Genomic DNA, 19,526 nt, shown 5'->3' with positions numbered 1-19,526 from the left:
AGGTAATGAGGATGACATCATACACACAGATATGTTCCTGACCTTCTACTCCAGTCACTGTAAAGAGTGCTGCAATATGAGGTAATGAAGATGACATCATACACACATATAATCCCTTAGCTTCTCTTCCTATAGTATCTGTGAAGACTAGTCATCGAGAGTGCTGCAATGAGGTAAATCACAAATATAATAACTGTCATCAAGCTCTGTCTTCATACAGTCACTGTGAGGAGCACAGGTACACTGGTCACTAAAGAGGAGCATTTCATAAACACAGACGTGATTGTCGAGTTTCTCCTGATAGTCACTGTGAAGCGCGCTGCTATACGAGGCTCACTGGTACACAAGGTAATATGGAAGAGCTTTTCATACACACAAATATGATAACCAGCTTCTCCAGTTACAGTTACTATGAGGAGCATTAGAGGAACTAATGAGGAGAATGCCATATGCACAAATATGACCACCAAGTGTCTCCTACAGACACTGTGAAGAATGCAGCTTTGCAATTCCGACCACTACTGAATCACCACCTTGGTTCACATAGAGATGTTGTATTGCTCGGTCTCTGTACACAGTGTGGAAAACCAGGTAGAGGTGTCCATGACAGAGATCATCTTTGAGGCACCTGATAGATGAAAATAGAGCTCTACTGTAGAAACTCTATGGAGGCTATTCAATAAGCGACGATGGGCATGATGTTGATGGCCATGAGGTGCCAGATGCATGGACATGGCGCCAGCACCTCGTGGCCACCAACATCACAGATCTTTCCCCACGACCATATCTGTAATGTTGCTGTACTGTAATTCTTGTGGATGAGCGCAGCTGAACATCATGACAGCTGACCCCTGGGAATTTAATACGGGCCTATACTGTATGTAATTATGCATGAACTTGGTCTGTTTTATTCTTTGGAAACCTCTAAAGCAGTTCCCAAACTGTGCGCTGCGCCTGTGCAGGGGTGCCGTGGGTGGATGGGTTGACAGCTCAGCTAGTAAGCTGGTTAGGCCACGCCCTGCCTCTCTCAGCAGCCCGCGGCCATTTACACACATACCCGGCCCTATGCTGAGCTGCTGCTGCCGGGCTGACTCTCCCTGACAGTCACAGTCAGAGGCGTGTGGCCCTGCCCCCTTCCTACACTTCCTGGACTCCTTTCTTCATGCAGGCTGCACCTCACAGCGTGGCTCCTTGCCTCTGCTTAGGTCAGTGATATTCTGTCACACAGATACTGTCTGAAGTGTAGAGATAGTGTAGTTATTATTTATTGTAATTTAATATTTATTTTACCCCTACTTTTTATCATGTGTTTAATTGTTAAATAATCTATACATTTAGCACTGGTTTGGGGTGGGTGTATTGCAGACCAAGGTACAGTTATTATTACATGGTTATAGATGTTTTAAATGTTTAGATATTTTTTAGATATAAAGTGCATAAGACATATACTTCTTACTTTTTTTCTTTTGCACTTTATCTTCAGTTATATCTATAACAATGTAATAATATCATTACCATGGTCCTCAATACTACCTTCCACCCCACACCAGTGTGGAATATAGTCAGTAACAGGGGGGGAGATGTAAGAAGAGGTGGTAAGTGCCAAATGTGCTATAAGCAGCGCTATTTGACACTTAAACCAACATCACAAAGTATGAAAGCAGATAATGTAGAGACAAATCACTTTTCTCTACGTTATCTACAAACATCAAATGATTTTGACATCGCCTTTCATTCTCCTAGGGGTCCCGCGAAAAACCAGTAGTAACACTAAGGGTGCCCTGAAGTGAAAAACTTTGGGAACCACTGCTCTAAAGAATTGAACACTGGGAATTTCTAACATAATCTGACTGCAAGGGACAGCTGGATATTTCACACAGACAGTAATATTATAATTATACAACAGTATTATAGTGCTTAAATATGCAACTGTAACTATGTCCATCAACCAAGAATCTGTCACTGTGTATTTGCTTAAACCAACAATGTGGTTAGGAAATGGCCTTGCACCTCTGGATAGCCAACATAGGCTCGTCTTCAATTTGAGGCGAAAAGACCAGACTTTTCGCTTCTTTCACCTATTTTCCAGGCGGAAAAGTATCGCGCACATGTCGATTATCCCCGTATTCAATTCCTATGGACGCGAAAACGGGAAACGGCAAAAATTGAAGCGTCGAAAAAACCTGTAAATTTTCTGGAAATCATCCTTGGCCCCCCCTAAAGATGTCCAGATATGAGGGATCACTATGGGTACCCCCGTTTTGCCTGCTGAAGGGAAGTCGGGTTTTTAAATAGCCGCGGCAGGTGCATAAAGGCGCCTGTGAAGAAATTATGAAGAATAGCATTTAGGATTTGTTTGGAGGGTAAGCATATTTTTATGTCCCTAAAATTATTTTTAAAAATTCTTCAAAAATGCACCTGCTGCTACTACCCGCAATGAAGAAAACACCTGCCGCATACTTTAGAACCCCTCTGGAATCTATTTCGCTACTTTAGAATTTGGTTCCCCTTTTTTTCTTTTAACCCCAAAATTCATGTTCATTTTTTGGGGTGTCCTGGTTTTATTTAAAACTTTTTTTTGACACACGTTGTTTTTAGGGGGCATTCCCAGGGGTGCAGGCTATTTTTTTATAAGCCTGCACCCCCAAACCCCAATTCTGCACGTTTTTTCGCCAGCTAAAGGCTAGAGAAAACTTAACCCCGTTTTTTTACAAAGACTTTCGCACCGGCGAAAAGTCTTTGTAATTGAATATGGGGATAATTGCAATAGGCGAAAATGATGGGTTTTCGCCTGAAATTGAATACGAGACATAGAGGGAGTGCTATTGTGTAAGGCCAGGTACACATCAGAAGAATGCTAGAACAACAATGTCCCTTCATCCCTCAAAGTGATGGAACGATATAACATGATGTTTGATTGTATACAATTTATCTTTGCTCCTGTACACACCAGAACAACTATCTTTAAGAGGTGACATTTTCAGAGGCCAAATCGGAACAACATATCGCAGGGTTGTCCGGTTGGCCGTACACACTACACCATGTGCACCACATCGGTCATGATATCTTCTGATTGACCGAGCAGCACAGCCGACCAGAAGACATTGGATGGAATGTGCAATTAAGCGTACACACTGTGCGATCCACGCCATATGTCATTCCAATTTGACTCAATACGACATATTGTATCAATATCGCTCTAGTGCGGTGGTTCTCAAACTCGGTCCTCAGGAACCCACACAGGTCACGTTTTCCAGGTCACCCAGCAGGTGCACAGGTGTATTCATTACACACTGACACATTTTAAAAGATCCACAGGTGGAGATAATTATTTAACTTGTGATTCTGTGAGGAGACCTGGAAAACATGCACTGTTTGGGGTCCTTGGGACCGAGTTTGAGGACCTGTGCACTAGTGTGTACCCGGCCTAACACACTGCTTACTGTATATGTGATTATTTTCATTCCCAATCACGCCACACATAGGACACACCACCAAAGGAGGGCACCATTGCAGCTGTGACTGTCTTTTTACGCAGAGCAACTGATTCTTTATGCTAATGCCGCAGCTGATGGGACTTTGTACTGAGGCGTCCTCCGGCTGCGGAGCTAACCTGCCGCTGTGCGTATTAAGATGCGCCATCATCCGCCCATTGGACATTGCACCAGCCCTACAGAGCGCAGAATGTTTGTCTGTACATGGCCGCCGGTGCTAGTGCAACTGCGGCAAAAGTCGCAGTCGCTGACTGAGGCACGCCCACATCTGGCTAGTAACCCCCTGTTACCTCCCAGAAGCGCCCCTGAAATTGCCTCTCTCTGCTTCCAAATTCTATCTGCGGTAATCATAGGGGTGTATGCATAGTGCGACTCGGTGCATGCGCAGACTGAAAATGGACGCTAGCATCCGACATGGCACCTGCGCGCACCTCTGAACCAGGCCCTGGATGTGCAGTCACAGTGCTTTGGTTTTGTAGTGATGTGACAGGGCGGTGCTCACTTCAGTGTGCACGTCTACTTTGCAATCTTTGGAGACATGTATACTGTATTCCGTATACTAGATGTGTTCCTAGGTGGTCTGTGGGGAGATAATAAATGGGAGAAGAAGCACTATGCAGGAGTGTAAACCTCAGCCAAGCCTCCTTCCACTGTAGACCCACCACTTGCACTATATTAAACTGTTCCTGGAGTTTACTATTAGGCTTAACCTTGGCCCTCCCTTTATTTTAACATCTGCATCAGCCCACCTTAAATTTCTCTGCTTTATGTTTTCTCCGTTTTCCCCACTGTCCGGCACTGCAGAGCACTCTGGTGTTTTAGAATTCAGCTACAGTAATATTAATAAATAATAACCTCGTTTATGGCTTAAATTAATTATGAGAGCGAGGGCACTTCAGGACCTTTACTAGATGTGGCACTTCTGTGTCTAAAGTTCCTATTTACATTGCTTCAGTTGCGCTTAGAAATGTATTTCTCCTTCAAAGCGCAACTAGACGATACAAAATGCATCACATTAAACATATAGGATGATACCCGATTTCTGCCAACTCTGATTTGCTGCTCTTTATTGCAGTTCAATAATCTCGCTCTGCGCCATCTTTGCAATCAGTTCCCCTCAAGGCCCGCCTCTGAACCTACAGAAACGCCTCCATCTTGCTCTGCAAACATGTGCACTGCGGTGATAAATTGAAGTTCACTAGCGTAATCACCAAACAGGATTTTGCGCTGCACACTATCCGTTTAGTGCTTTGTAAATGAGGCTTGATGTGTGTAGGAGGCTAGTACACTTTAACAACCATATTCAGCAAATATCACATCATGGTCCCCAAGTGACAGGGCACAGCAATAGTGGTGCAGACATATTTTAAGGTAAAGTGCCAGGAGCTACTCACTTGTAATGTCATAAACTACCACAGCCACAGTGGAGTCTCGGATATAGCTTGGGATGAGGCTGCGGAACCTCTCTTGACCAGCGGTGTCCCAGAGCTGCAGTCTGACCTGAGACAACATAATATGTAAGAAGACAGTAGCAATGGCAGGTGAGGGGAGAGGTGACCTAGGATAAGTCATATACCATAATGTTGTGAGTTAGAGTTCAGTACGGAATTATTTCCATCTACTTGTGGATTTCCATTCAATATCTAATATATTCTGCAAAATAAGATTTATATTTCCCCCATTTCTTTCTCCACCTCCTCAGATAACAATAAATATATAAAAGTATAGTTAAATTTGTCTACATTTCCTCACGCCCCACCCAGAAAGCACCCAATAAAATTGTCTCTCTCCGCACCGCAATTCGCTATGCATCGCCCAGCGGTAACTATCGGTACGCATGCGCAGTGTAATTCCGATACATGCACAAACTGAAAATACCAACACTGCGTCCACCTCTGAATCAGTCGCCATATTATCCGTGAATGAGCTTGAACTCTGTACTATGGCCCTCCTACATTTATTTATTAAAAGCTGCAGTGATTACTGTTCTATAGATAATAATAATAATGTTAAGCAATAATGTCAGAAGTGAGATCATTTTAATTTAGCGGGGCATACTTGGATTGTCGACCAGTCAGAGTGCCAATGCTGATCCCTATTCACTGACTAAAACGCCTACAATGGGCATATGAGCGTCAGAACTGGACCATGGAGAAATGGAAGAAGGAGGCCTGGTGTGACGAATCACAATTTCTTTTACAACAAGCGGACGGCCAGGTGCGTGTGTGTTGTTTACCTGGGGAAGAGATGGCAGCAGGAAGCACTATGGGAAGATGGCAAGCCGGCGGAGGCAGTGTGATGCTTTGGCCAATGTTCTCCTGGGAAACCTTGGGTCCTGGCATTCATGAGGATGTTACTTTGACAAGTACCACTTGGCTAAATATTGTTGCAGACCATGGCAACGGTATTCCCTGATGGCAGTGGCCTCTTTCAGCAGGATAATGCGCCCTGCCACACTCCAAAAATTGTTCAGGAATGGTTTGAGGAACATAACAAAGAGTTGAAGGTGCTGACTTGGCCTCCAAATTCCCCAGATCTCAGTCTGATCGAGCATCTGTGGGATGTGCTGGAAAAACAAGTCCGAGCCATGGAGGCCCCAGCCCTCAACTTTCAGCACTTAAAGGTTCTGCTGGTAACATCTTTGCTGCTTTGGCGGCACGAGGGGGGACCTACACAATATTAGGCAGGTAGTTGTAATGTTATGGCCGATGAGTGTATAGTCATATAATCGTACATACATAAGTGTTATCACTTCACCTGCAGGGTCACAGCCTTGCCTATATCCTGCATGTATTGTTAATCATGTAAAATTCATTATTATTATTTTTAATTAGGGACATTTTTATCCATGATTCATCAATTTTATAGCAGAATACGGTATACACCATATGAAGAATAAACAGGACTGACATGACAGAGCTAAATGGTTGGAGAAATCAAAGAGATTGAAGCAATCTAAAGAGATTAAATGAAAAGTACATGTAAATGACAGAACACATAGGGAGATTGAAGGAGAGATTTCTCCTGAATATGGAGTGGAATAGAGATGATAGGAGAGAAAGCAATCTGAGATGGTGAAGTGTTTTTGCTGAAGAGAAGGATGTAAGTGGCTATATACATGTGATGGATTATAAATAGGTAAACTGGTGGAGATATTGAAGTTGCCCATAGGTGCTGTGATCCAGATGACCAGTTTAGTCATTTTACACCAAACTGGCTGCAGATCACTCGATAGGTAAGACGATAACCTCAATATGTCAATGTTTGCGCCCATTATTGCACTAATTGGGCTTTATTGAGAGACAAGATTACATGGGCTTTGGGCCTGGGAGACGCAATGGCGATATATATGCAGATTGAACGATTGTTATCCATTGCGGATGTGTGTAAGCCGCACTGCACATGTTCTCTGATTGAATTGTGATTAATGTACGCTTACAAAGAGGATTCACTCGTAAAGTGAGTGACTTGTAGTCAGCGTTTGGGGGAGGTAACGGGGGGTGGTTAGAAAGACGGAGGCTTGTCTGACCATTTAAACACTGTTTTCTGAGCGGGCATAAATCAGTCGCTGCGTAGAGCCCACTGAGTGTCTGGAGACCCGCTTGGTCTGCGGCACCTTAGACTTACTCAGAAGGCTGACGGCCGCCTTATATGTGTTCCATGTTTCCGGTTTTATGCGTGAGCGGCGGATGTGAGATGCTTTCAGTGGGCGTCGCTAAGCAATTGGGATCCGAGAGATTGCAGCTGTGATGGCATTTGCGTTCACATATGTATCAGGCCCCAAGTGTGATACCCTGCAGTTGCAAGGTGTCCCTTAAAGGCCTGTCCCACCCACAGATAATATGCTGCAGTCACAAACTATGACAGGTGATTTTGACGAAAGCCATTTCGTGGCCAGTAAGATCCTACTCAAATTAGGCCATTTTGGAAAAGGGCATAGAGGCCGGTGGCATTTTCAACAAAGTTGATTTATATAAACAATAGAGTAGTTGGAGCAGGGTGGAGAGGAGCTGGGTGACGCCACTGAGCAGCCCCCAGGCAGATAAAGGGAGAGACTGTGCAACAAGCAGACTGGCTGAGACTTGTGGTTCTACGCAGAGTCCAGCCGAAGTGAGAGCTGTACTTACCTTTTACAGGAGAAGTAACATCCTGACTCTACATTGGTGAAATAAAACCATATAAATGTTCATAAGCACCTATTGTTGTGGAACAGACATAGCTTGTGGTACCTTTATCAGCGCTGCAACATTGCTAAGTGACTCCTGGTTGTGTAGACACTTTAAGTGCCCCAACGTGCATACAAAGGCTAAGAAGTTACCAGGATTACCAGCATTCACGTCATTTAGAGAGTCTTCATCAGATTTCATAGTGTTGTGGACGTTAGTGTTCTGGTTAAAGGGCCCACCATTACTTAAAGGGACATTTGTAGAATGCTAGCAGAATGCAAATTATTTGGGGTTTATGTGAATTTCCAGTTTTTGTGTATTTTGTGTATGCAGGATTTGCCTAAAAGAAACATTCTGTGGTCTTATAGTGATCGTTTATTAGTGATAAAGTAACCAGTAACTGTGAGACTGCATTTAATTTTTTGTGAACTTAATGTACATGTAAATCTCCCTTCATTTATTACAACCATCTTGCTGCCCAATTCCAGTTCTCATCTGGGGTCAGTTAAATGAAATATTCCATTCTTGTGCATTTACTGTATCTGGGGGAAGAACCCTTGCCTCTCTGCTGGGGCCAGGTCTGAGTTAGAAGTTACTGCTCAACAAATAAGCCAGAAGGTCAATTTATCAGAGAGGTTAACTTCAACTTGCACCCACTCCACCCCAACTGTATCATCACCTTTAGCGGGGTATCACAGAAGGTCTGTTAATGTATAAGCAGCCTAAAGGGGATCTCCACTCACAAGGAATACCACAATGCCCAGAATTTGTTTTAAGTGAGGACCCCTATTGGAGACTCAGTGAAACACTATAGCAAGGACCCAATGCTCTCTGCTAAAATGACACACTGGTGGTAATTTGAAGGCTTATGTTTAATAAACAGCCAATAAAACTTACCGTCCGGTCCTCTAAATACATTGTCTTTGACAAGAAGTCTATTCCAATTGTAGCCTGGAAAAAGGTTGAAAAAAAAAAAAAGAGGATGATTTGTACACAACTTTATTACTAGGAAATAAATGGATACATATAATAATGGAAAAAAATCAATATTTAACATCAGAAGATTACACAGCCCATTAGTCCTGCCTCTTATTGTATACCAATCAACAATCCACCAATCAGTAATTGAATAAGGCATTATTTCACCCAAAGGCTACATATGCACTTTACAGCTTCATTTGTTTCCAAATATGCATGAATTTTGCTACAATAATTACATTTTGCAAACTTTTTAATCTGATTATTTAAAGTAACATACATAAAAGTTTGCTTTAGTGCTGTGGTGACAGTTCACCCATCCTGCCAATGTGTAAGAACTAAACAGAGCATGTGTGGTGCTACTTTCCCCGTGCAGCATTACTCGGTTTGAGTAGGGCAGGAGAAGCTGCAAATGGTTAGTCCAAAGGAAGTTTAGAAGAATGGAGGTGTCTTGGTAAGTGATCCCAAGGAACTAATGTGCTCAAGGATTACTCTTTTCAATCATCAAAATATTTACTTTATTATTAATCCCCTCATTGGCTGCGATTCAATTCAAAGCGATGCTGAACAGCCCCGGGAGGGAGCCCCTGGACCTATTCAATTCAGCGCAATGATTGGTCCGACTAAAGTATTAAAATCCGGTGCCAGCCACGCAGCTGTTTGCCGGCTTAGCGGAGTGCTAACAGCCTCGCGGCCGCCACTTTATTTGGAGAATGCCGGTTCTCGCTACTAAACACAAAGATTAAGTCGCAAGAACCGGCATTCTCTGACTTAACAGCGAGCGAATTGAATCGCCCTAAGAGCTCTCTCCTGGGGCTATTCTGCATCGATTTGACTTGAATCGCAGCCATTGTGGCAATTAGTATGATTTTATTTGTGTTGTAGCTGATTGTGGCACCAAATAAACCATTTAACGCCGACATTTTGCTAAAAATATTGCAGAGACAGCTGAGCGACACTCACCTTATGAAACACCATTGAATTAATTTTTCTAATTATATAAATAATTTGTATATATTGGTGCATACAGTATATGCAAAAAATGTTTTTTGGAATTTTTTTTATATTGTTATGCTTTTGTTCTAACAATATTCTGAGACTGCATTAACAGGACTGATATTGTGGGGGTATTCTTTATAATTGTTAGATAGACTGTTAGATACAGTAGACCAGTGGTTCCCAAATATTCTTGAATCACAGCACCCACGAATATCAGCATTTTATTCACAGCACCTCTAAGCCAAAAGTTTCTTATTGAAAAACTCAACAATGATTTTTAAGATAAGTAATTATGCTTATCCAGTTATCTGGTGGTGGACAGGGCTTTTGTTTGTCCATATATTTTCTCATAGGCAAAACTAGTGCTGGTGGCAGCCAATCACACTGACCATTCATTTGATTTGATTCTGGAACGCTAACTCTAGGCACTCTTGCAAATTTGGGAACCACTGCAGTAGACTGTTAGATAGACTTCCCAATGCTGCTAAGACATAGGATAGCCTTTACATTGGGAAACCTATGGCCTGAGCAGTTATGGTGATAATTTTGGTATCGCTAGCAGCAGTAACACCTTACATATATAGAGCGTAGCGATAGTTAGCTATTGCTGGTAATGGGGCCCATATATCAGCAATTGAATGAGGCAATTCCCTGTTCCCTGTTCTGGCGATGCCTGGGTTGAGTGATCGACAAAATCCGATAGGTTGGACAATCTCAATTTGCAGATTCCGACTGAGAAATGATCGGGCCTTGGATTTTTTATCATGTTGTATTTTGCCAATCCCCTGAGAAATAATTGGAGTCTGCAGACTGGAGGATCAGATCGCCAATTGGCGGTTCGGATTGGCATCAAGGAATCAGGGAACTATCACTTAGATGTATGGCCCCTGTAACAGCTCAGTACAGCCAGTAAAAATTTAAAAGATCACTTGAGTGAAAAGTATTTATGCTCTGCTATTATACATATAAGGAAGCTTTGCATAAACAATATTACAGAAACAAATGGTAAGGTATGTTTGAGTGAGTTCTGATTGGGAATTGCTACAATACTTTTATAAAGTCTTCTTAGTAGGAAATATAAAGCACCATTAAATGTAATTTTAGAAGGTCTCAAATATAGACAAAAAAATTGCAAGACAAGTTCCTAAGGTATAGGTACACATTATTATTTATTACATTTCAGAGGGTGACAATTAACTTCGGGGGGCATCCAATGGCCTTTACATTCATGATGTCAGCAATATTTTATCTAGGGGGCAAATAAAAGAATACAAAATGATAGGACATTGGGTGCAACAATTAAAAAAAATAGGTAAATAAATAGAACTTTTCCAGGCCCATATATAAGCTTCCTGTAGTGCCTACATGCCCAATGTGACTTGGTTGCAACTCATTTTCATGTGGTGTCATCCACTATTCTATGGACATAATAGAGCCTGGCTCAGGTCACAATGGCAAAAAAAACAGTACTACCAGCTTTGATAACACAACAACATAATATTTTGCAGCATACTAAAAAAAATTGAGTTTATCTAAGAAAAGATACAGCCGCAGCTGCAACTATAAAACAGTACAATCAAGACTTTCATTCCAACTGCTTCTTAATAAATAATAATTATATATATAAATTATACACCATAATGATGATCATGGGAGCGATTTACTAAGATGGTACAAATGCAGTAAAACGTTCCGTCCTTTCAGACACTACTTTCATTAGTGAATTGATGAAAGCTTTTTTGTGGATTGGTTTTTAGAGTTTACTGCCCATTCTCACCATCTTAGCAGGTCGCTAAGCATATGACGATGAGGACTGACAATGATGCTGAGAAGCACAGCACTCAGGACCCCACGATTTCACTTATTGCAAATGCAGCGAACATGCTTACCTGATACGTGTTGTCAAAACTGTCATACATAAACCTCGTGATGAGAGACGTCTTCCCAACTGCAAGACAAGAAACGGTCAATGTTAGAAAACTATCATAGCCAGGGAACATTTATAGTCCAAATAATTACTTTCTGTCATTTTACTAAAGCGTTTCATGAATAACAGCAAACTCAACTAAAATCTGATTAGTCACAGCAGACAATGATATCTCTTTCCCATGAGCCAGTGTTTATACATTGTGCACTATATAGTATGTTCCTTAGATTGGATCTTATGTTTTCTGCTTTATTTTGGGAACTGAGATGTTTCTTAAAGGACATAGAATACCAGGGCAGTAGCTAGGGTAGTGCGGCCGGTGCCATCGCACAGGGCACCACAGGTCAGGGGGCGCTGTTTGGGCCTGTCAAATTTCTGTTTATTATGATTCTTGCTTGTAGCTTCCTCTCATTTCATCCCCAGCATCTCCTGGCCTCCACTATCTCTTCCCTGGCCCTTCCCCATGAGGCCATTCCCTTTTTTGGGGTGCATTATGTCCCTTTGAAAAATGAGGGAGGCGCCAATGCTCTTTCTGGCACAGGGCACCAAAAAGTCTAGTTACGGTTCTGTAGAATACACTGAATGTAGGCAGCCAATGCCCATGTAATCGCAGCCAATAGATTTACTAAGAAATAGTGGCCTCACTTTCTCATGGATAGCAGACACACCTAACTGGTGAGGGCTGTGCTGACATCAGACGTGATATGCTTAGCAGCGTCCATATTGGTTGCCTGAAGCACTGCAGCACAATGAACCCATTTTTCTTCCTCCAGCTGATATCCTTGTGCTGTCCTGTGAAACTGTCTGCAGAATAGGAGCGATGTGGGGCACTAATAATGTCGCTTTGCTCATGATTCTCAATAGTTATTTATCCCAAAGATTCTCACAAGAGATGAAAATATCTGAAGCTAAGGGGTCTATGTATGTATATCAGTATTGCTGCTTTTCACTGCAATAGAATACAGTACGTTGTGCTGCTGATTAGAAATCAGTGGGTCCTTTTGAAGCTGGTATGTGAGGGTTTTTTCTCCTCACCTAAAGTTTAACGCAGCCAAAGAGGAGTTCCTGTAGTACTGTGTGTGCATCCATGGCCAGTTCATTGGGCTTTGACCCAGAGGTCCTCTTGCCATGCCTCTCCAGCTTTGCAAGTCACCGTTAGATGAGCGTATAGGGTAACACCATCTAAAAATGTTACCCTTCTGGCGCTTCATACATTACAGCACATGTTCTCAAACTCAGTCCTTTGGACCCCAAACAGTGCATGTTTTCCAGGTCTCCTCACAGAATCACAAGTGAAATAATTAGCTCTACCTGTGAATCTTTTAAAATGTGTCAGTCAGTAATGAATACACCTGTGCACCTGCTGGGTGACCTGGAAAACGTAAACTATGTGGGGTCCTACCACTGCATTACGGTAAGCCTCTGACCCATAGAGGTCTAGAGGTAAGCTATGAGGTAAGCATAGAGGTAAGCTATGTGTTTACTTGTTAGTAAATAAAGAAAAATTGAGAAGAGCCCTTTCTCCAGTGAAAGCGCTTTTCTCAACTTAATTACTAGACACCATAGTCTGTTGCACATGAAAAGTCTTTGGGGGCCACTGTGCTGGTAACAGTTCAGTACTGTCGAATAGGCCCCCTAAGATGTATTACCCAATCGTTGTGATAAATGTAATTTTTTTATTGTTAATTTTCACCCAAATTCATTAAAAAAAAAGTGGTTGCTGAGTATTACTGGCCCTTAGAGTTATCACACTGCTTCGCTGGGTCTCAGTTATTGTGGGTGCATAGACCAGCTTGCTGACTGGCGATTGCATCATGAAAGACCAGGTTTGGCTTTTGGTTCCACTAGTTAAAAAAAAAAATAAAAGCACACACAATATTATACATAATGTATAAAAAGGTTGGGATTTCATCAGTGCAAATCCCATTGATATATAGGGCGATCCGGTAACATACTCTGGGGTCTATTTACTAAGCCTTGGATGACATGACAGTTAGGAGCTGATTGGCTGGTACCTTATATCCGTTGACTTTATCTCCAACCAAGGCTTAGTAAATATCACAAGTCTTTAATAAATAAATCTGTAAATAGCTCCTAATTTATACTCTTGCCAGCTCAAAACACGAAACCTAAGTCATTTAATTGTTACCATCTTTTACAGCCCTTCATTGACTTTGAACAGCCCTGCTTAACACAGCACCCACAAGTACGATATAATGAATGGAACACATACACACACTTGAAGCAGGAATTCTACTTGAAGCTCCCGCTGCTAGATTTCTTTGTAAGATTTATCAGCAATTTAATTAGTGGCTGTAATAAGAAAATGAGTATACAAGTTCTACACGTAACATTCATCTAAGGTTTTCTTCTTCATCCATACAGTGTCATACCAATTAACCTCTGATATAAAATCACTCACAACCCCAGTCCTATCTGTATTTTATGTGATCGTGTCCAGAGAAGTTTTCCGAACTACATGGGCCTGATTCTGAAACGGAGTCTGTTTCGATATTCATGCAGGCGGCGAATGTTTTATTCATCTGCGCATGCGTCACGAATTTGTACGCTTGGAGTCGCAGTACAGAGTTGAACACATGGTAGCAGAAATGTACGGGACGTTCCCAGACGGTGAATGGGAGGTAACAGGGAGTGGCTAAAAAGAGGCACAGAAATGTTGCGCCTTACGGTAGTGTCGCAGGCGTGGCGCTGAAAGCAGGCTGCGTACAGAGTTGCTCAGCCTTACTCAGACAGAGTATTACTGTCATAGGACTGGTGCAAGTTTTGATGGTGCGACTGATGGAGCGTCTAAAGACACACCAGACGGTGATGTAGTGTCTAAAGCCGCCGCTGGTGGGTGTCTCAGTCCTTGCACATCCGGACACACGCAGGTACACCACGGAAGTGCTTTGTAGTGACATTAGCATATAGACACAGGATCGATTGCGGCAGAAGACGCAGCGGCAGCCGGCTCAGAATCAGACTCTAAAAAAAAAAAAATGTTAACAAAATATAAAAATATATATATATTTTATATCATTGTAAAAAAAATTTTTTTGAATAATAAGTTTTTCACTGTACTACATCTGTTATGTCCATCATGAGTAGGCGATAGCATGGGAAGACAGGCGGCGTCACAGTTACCGCCGCTGTTCTTTCTTCTTATGTATGTGACAAGCTTCTTCATACTTTGCACAGAAAAGCCCCCGCGTCACAGCCCCCGTGACTGTCCACCGCTGGCGATACCCGGCAATGGCCATCACATCCTGCGACTACTGATATATCGCGAAAGTCCCTAAATCAGGTCAAAATGGCCATTTTTACTAATTTAGGGATCTTCTCTCTTTGATGAATAGGCTCCAAAGCCCTAATCAAGCAAAGAAGCTGGTAAAGATTCATAGTTCTTTAAAAAAAAAAATTTGCACTTGTTAGCTGTAATTATTCCGTAAATTATACATTTTCTTTGCTGGACTGCATAGGTAACTCAATAGCCTTCCTGCAATGCTGTAACCTGAACTGACCGAAGGGTCTGTCGGACACTCTCGGCTGTATTGTAACATAGCAACTAAGACAGAAGGGACTTGCAGCCTTTATGTAGATCTTCCCTGGAGACCTTTGCAAGAGAACATCACATTATCCACAAAGTAAATATCCTTAAAAAGAAAACGCCATCAAATTGAATAACTTTCTTCCGAGATGAGATCTTGGAAATGAACACTTTATTTAAATAACTAGGGATAAATTTACTAAGGTGAGAGTTTTTAGAAGTGGAGATGTTGCAATAGCAACCAATCAGATTCTACTTAACATTTAACTAGCAGCTTCTAGAAGATAATAGCTAGAATCTGATTGGTTGCTATGGGCAACATCTCCACTTCTAAAAACTCTCACCTTAGTAAATTTACCCCCTAGAGTGCAATGTCTCTTTATAATTTAGAGGTCATGAGGATTTCTGAATAGGACCATCAATATCTATTGTACGCAGAATTGTCGTTGATATAAAATATGTGTAATCCTATAGCTAAAGGTGCAGTTTTAGTGTTGGAAGCAGAAATTAAAGTGGATTTCTTTGGCTTCAGCTGTGGGAGAGTCACTTCTCTAGAGCGCTGAGGTACCCACTGGCAATTATTCCCAGACTGAAGAGTCATTAGGATTCTCCTCAAAGACTCTGTGTCCTTCTGTGAACCGCCTGCATCCCCAAGAAAGGTGATAACTTCTCATCCGCTGTATCCTGCACACACTACTTTGCATGTCTGGCCTGGGTGACTGACAGCTCCGTTACCAAAACACTGACACTGCTGGCAGGAACAGCATCTCTGTCTGCTGTACTTCACATTATTCTGTTTATTCTGAATATTAGACGAGTACTTTAAAAAAAAAAAAATATATAAAAATTTACTGTAAAATGAATTAATGTTGAGATTTTTTTTTTTAAATAAACACTAGCAGGTCTCCTGAGGACATATAACAGCAATGTCAATTAAAACATGTTTTTAAAAGTAGTAACAAATAAAAGACCATTTAAACTTAGACTGTGCAGAAAAAAATACTTAGAGACAAAATGCAAAGAGAGAGCGAGAGAGAAGAGATGGAGCCAGAATTACTAGGAGCCCATTAACCATATGAAGTCAGCCGAAAGACCTCATTAAGTATTGATTACTAAGGAAGGAAATTGGTACACTCTGGGATTAAACATGCACAGCTTGATGGCAGTTAAAAAAGGTTGACAAAACCATTTGCGTTATTCAACCTTTAACATCCAAGAGGGTCTCATCAAGCAGTATTTCCACTTAGTATCTTCTGTTAGGAATCATTTCCATGTTTGATCAGGTCTAGAATCTATGCAATTTCTCTTTCTGTGCTACATCAATTCCAACATTATCAGCAACAAACCTAAAAGTGGACCAAAATTCAAAGAGAATGGTGCCTCAATTCACTAGGGACAATTGAGGCATGAGGTACAATTTGACAGGCCACGTTCTTACAGCCATTTTTCACCTCCGTCAGGTCTATGTTCCTATGACATCATGTAAGCATAGCCATAATGTGTCTACATGATGTCACCAATAAATTGGCAGGGTGCATTCTCATGACTATTTAATCCACAAAATGGTTGCCACCACAGTGTGTAGATGATACGTCCTAGACGGATCTCCAGTACACTAAAGTCTAGAACCTATGTTCTAAGTATACTGTTACTTATGGTTAAATATTAATTTGATTAAGTAGGCAAAATAGCTTTTAAGGCTGCACTACCACCTATGGGAAAGATTTTATTGACGTCCCCCCTCTTTTCCTCTCAAGCCACCCCCCAAATCAATGATATGTGCATTAGAAGCCAGGGTAGATGATAAGGCATAAGAACTAAACTCTAGAAATCGTTATTCAGTTTCACACGGTTGCCTATGTTTTAAAATGGGAGTCAGCGGCCATCACTGCTATCCACTCTTCCATGTCTCAAAGTCATGACTTAAATCAATCATGTCTCATTCCTACAGACCTGCTTGTAAAGGCCTTCATAAAGGTCAGACAATTCTCAAATTATGCCCACAGCTGTAATCTTTGACCTGGAGGATAATATAGAATTCAGAACTGAAGATACAGGAAGCTGCAGAAGTCTTCTTTTAAGTGACCTGTTTTCTGCAAGTCTGCACATATTTAAATTCCCTTTCAAGGTGACCAATTGTAGCTACTTATTAAAGTACACCTTCAAAAATTGTATTAGTATGCATCTTTTATAGGCTCTATCATAAAATGAGATCTTAATTTTGCGCTTTTTATATACTGAAAATTGGTTAAATACCCGTTTTACGTTGCACCATTGAACGCCGGAGTAGTTTACCCAACAGTTTGGGTGGTCAGTGGAGAGATTAATCCGGCTGAGCAAAACAATGAAAGATTATAATGGTATATTGTATAAGACCTTTTTTTTCTTCAAATGGATAATCTCAGAAACTGCCATATTCTGCTGCTGTCTCATACAAATCTGTAAATATAGAGTCATTTGCCCCCCAGCATAAAGATGGTCAGACAGACAATGTGTAGGATTTAGCAAGTTTAAATAAACATATACAACCTTTGGCTAACACAATCCTCCCCTCCTGCACAGATAGCAGGGATGCAGTCTGTGTGTACAGTATCTTGCTCATATCCCAGGAGTCATTAAGGGTGTGTCCGAGTGAGGGGAGAATAAAACCCTTATATTATATGGTGCCATAGGATCTCTGCACACTGCTGTGTTATAAAAATATATCTCAATAACATCATGCATCTTACAGGATACACTCATTGCTTCTACCTGTCCCTGTGTCATAGCAAGCAAATCAATTTCTTGTACAGATCTGTCCTACGAGAAGGTTCTACCAGAAGCGCAAGGCCTGTACTCAGCATAGCTAATACGGCATTAAATAGCCGTCTGACTGGTGTCATATATTAATAAAAGCTGGGTAATTTATACAGGAGTTTTTCTTGATCCTATTAACCCCTCACGCAGCGTTACCAACGATAAATCATTCATTCGGAAAGACTTATTAATAATAAGAAAAAAAATACTAAATGACATATTCACCTTTTACAGATACATTTACAGAAAATGTTAGGTACCACATTGTGTCCCCACAAGTCAGAGCAATCAGTGATGGGGCGACACTTCTGCGTCAATGTGGGAGGGGTTACAACCTCACCTGTGCTCCCCTCTCTGGTTATAAATGGGGCTAACACATTAAGATGAAATATTCCCAGTGATGGAGAGATGTTTGGGCTATGCAGGAACTGGAGGCTGAAACTGCAGAGATCACACCTGCCAAGATAGAGGTGTCATGGAAGGCTGCAGGCAAATACTATTCTGTTACCTGGAAATGAAGTGTATGGAAGGCCCCCTCAGCTTCAGGAGCTTCACAACCTTGCATTTAAAAAAAATAAAATAAACAAAAAATTAGGCAGCAAGGTGCATCTGACACAAGGTGACAACACTTACCGCTCTGTTCTCCCAGAAACACAAGCTTGAATTTCCTCAGTGGGTTTCCAAAATCTCCCCCTGCAGACATGATGCTCGGGGAAGGACCAGGAGACAAGACCAGGGAAAAGAGCAGCCAAATCCCTTTCTGCAAGCTGGTCTTCTCTTCACAGCCCTGTGTGTGTCTGTGTGTGCGCTCTGCTGACAGGCTGCTGACTGGAAGCTGGGGAAGAGGAAGGGATGTGGGTTAACTGGGTGTTGTCTGCAGTGAGCTAGGAATAGGTTAATTTCCTTCCTAGGAGAGGCTGAGCCGGCACTACAGTAGGTGAATAAGGATGCTTTAGGCTGCTCTGCTCAACATCTCTCCCCTCCCCACCCATACACAATACGCCTGCGTATTCCTTCTCCCCCCTCTCACACACACACTGCTGCCCAAGCTATGCTGATGTCAGTGCACACAAGCTGATTCACTGACTGAATGAGTATCGGGGACAGACAAGCTGAAGAATTTTGCAAACACCTGCGTTATAATGCTGTTGGGGGCAGACACAATTGACTTTGTGGAATTTATATTTATGAAAGACCTACCTCAGGAACACTGGTCCCAGGGCATTGTCATCATATCCATTTGTCCTAATAGAACTGGCATACCTCTGTCCCATATAAAGTCTGGATATGGATTGTGTAAAACAGACATCAAGGTCTAATAATTGAATCCTAGTGTAGCAGAATATCTAAAATCTTACATTTTCAAATAAGAGTCATGGGAAGCAGAATGAATGGTCCATTGGTCAGTGATGAGCTAATCCGTATGGTTCCCCTACATGCTGTGGATGCAGATATTTGGGGGAATCAATATTCAGCCTATCAATTAAAATGTGAGCTTACATGGGCAGAGGCAGGTTATCTGCATGTACAGCTCCTTGCATTTTGTACTGTAGTGAACTATCAAAATGTACTTTATTGTGCCCAGTCTAAAATGTTTCCAGTTCAAATTACCTAAGTGT

At 41.8% G+C, this 19,526-nt stretch overlaps 1 protein-coding gene across 1 annotated transcript in view; it reads right to left on the bottom strand.

Annotated features, from left to right (window-relative positions):
- RAB6B (RAB6B, member RAS oncogene family) overlaps positions 1–18,872 on the bottom strand; it is a 47,003-nt gene extending 28,131 nt beyond the window's left edge. The window contains exons 1-4 of the mRNA XM_088466849.1: positions 18,541–18,872; positions 11,527–11,585; positions 8,558–8,611; positions 4,889–4,994 (exon numbers count right to left, since the gene is read on the bottom strand). Coding sequence (XP_088322975.1) covers positions 4,889–4,994; positions 8,558–8,611; positions 11,527–11,585; positions 18,541–18,610 — 289 coding nt within the window. The 5' untranslated portion in view covers positions 18,611–18,872. The remainder of the gene's footprint in view (positions 1–4,888; positions 4,995–8,557; positions 8,612–11,526; positions 11,586–18,540) is intronic.
- Positions 18,873–19,526: the final 654 nt, after the last annotated feature.

This window comes from Taudactylus pleione, unplaced genomic scaffold, assembly GCF_031769625.1.
Source record: "Taudactylus pleione unplaced genomic scaffold, aTauple2 ptg000066l, whole genome shotgun sequence".
In the NCBI taxonomy this organism is placed as follows: domain Eukaryota; kingdom Metazoa; phylum Chordata; class Amphibia; order Anura; family Myobatrachidae; genus Taudactylus; species Taudactylus pleione.
The sequence above is the reverse complement of the archived record's forward strand: the minus strand, read 5'-3'. Positions and strand labels throughout refer to the sequence as shown.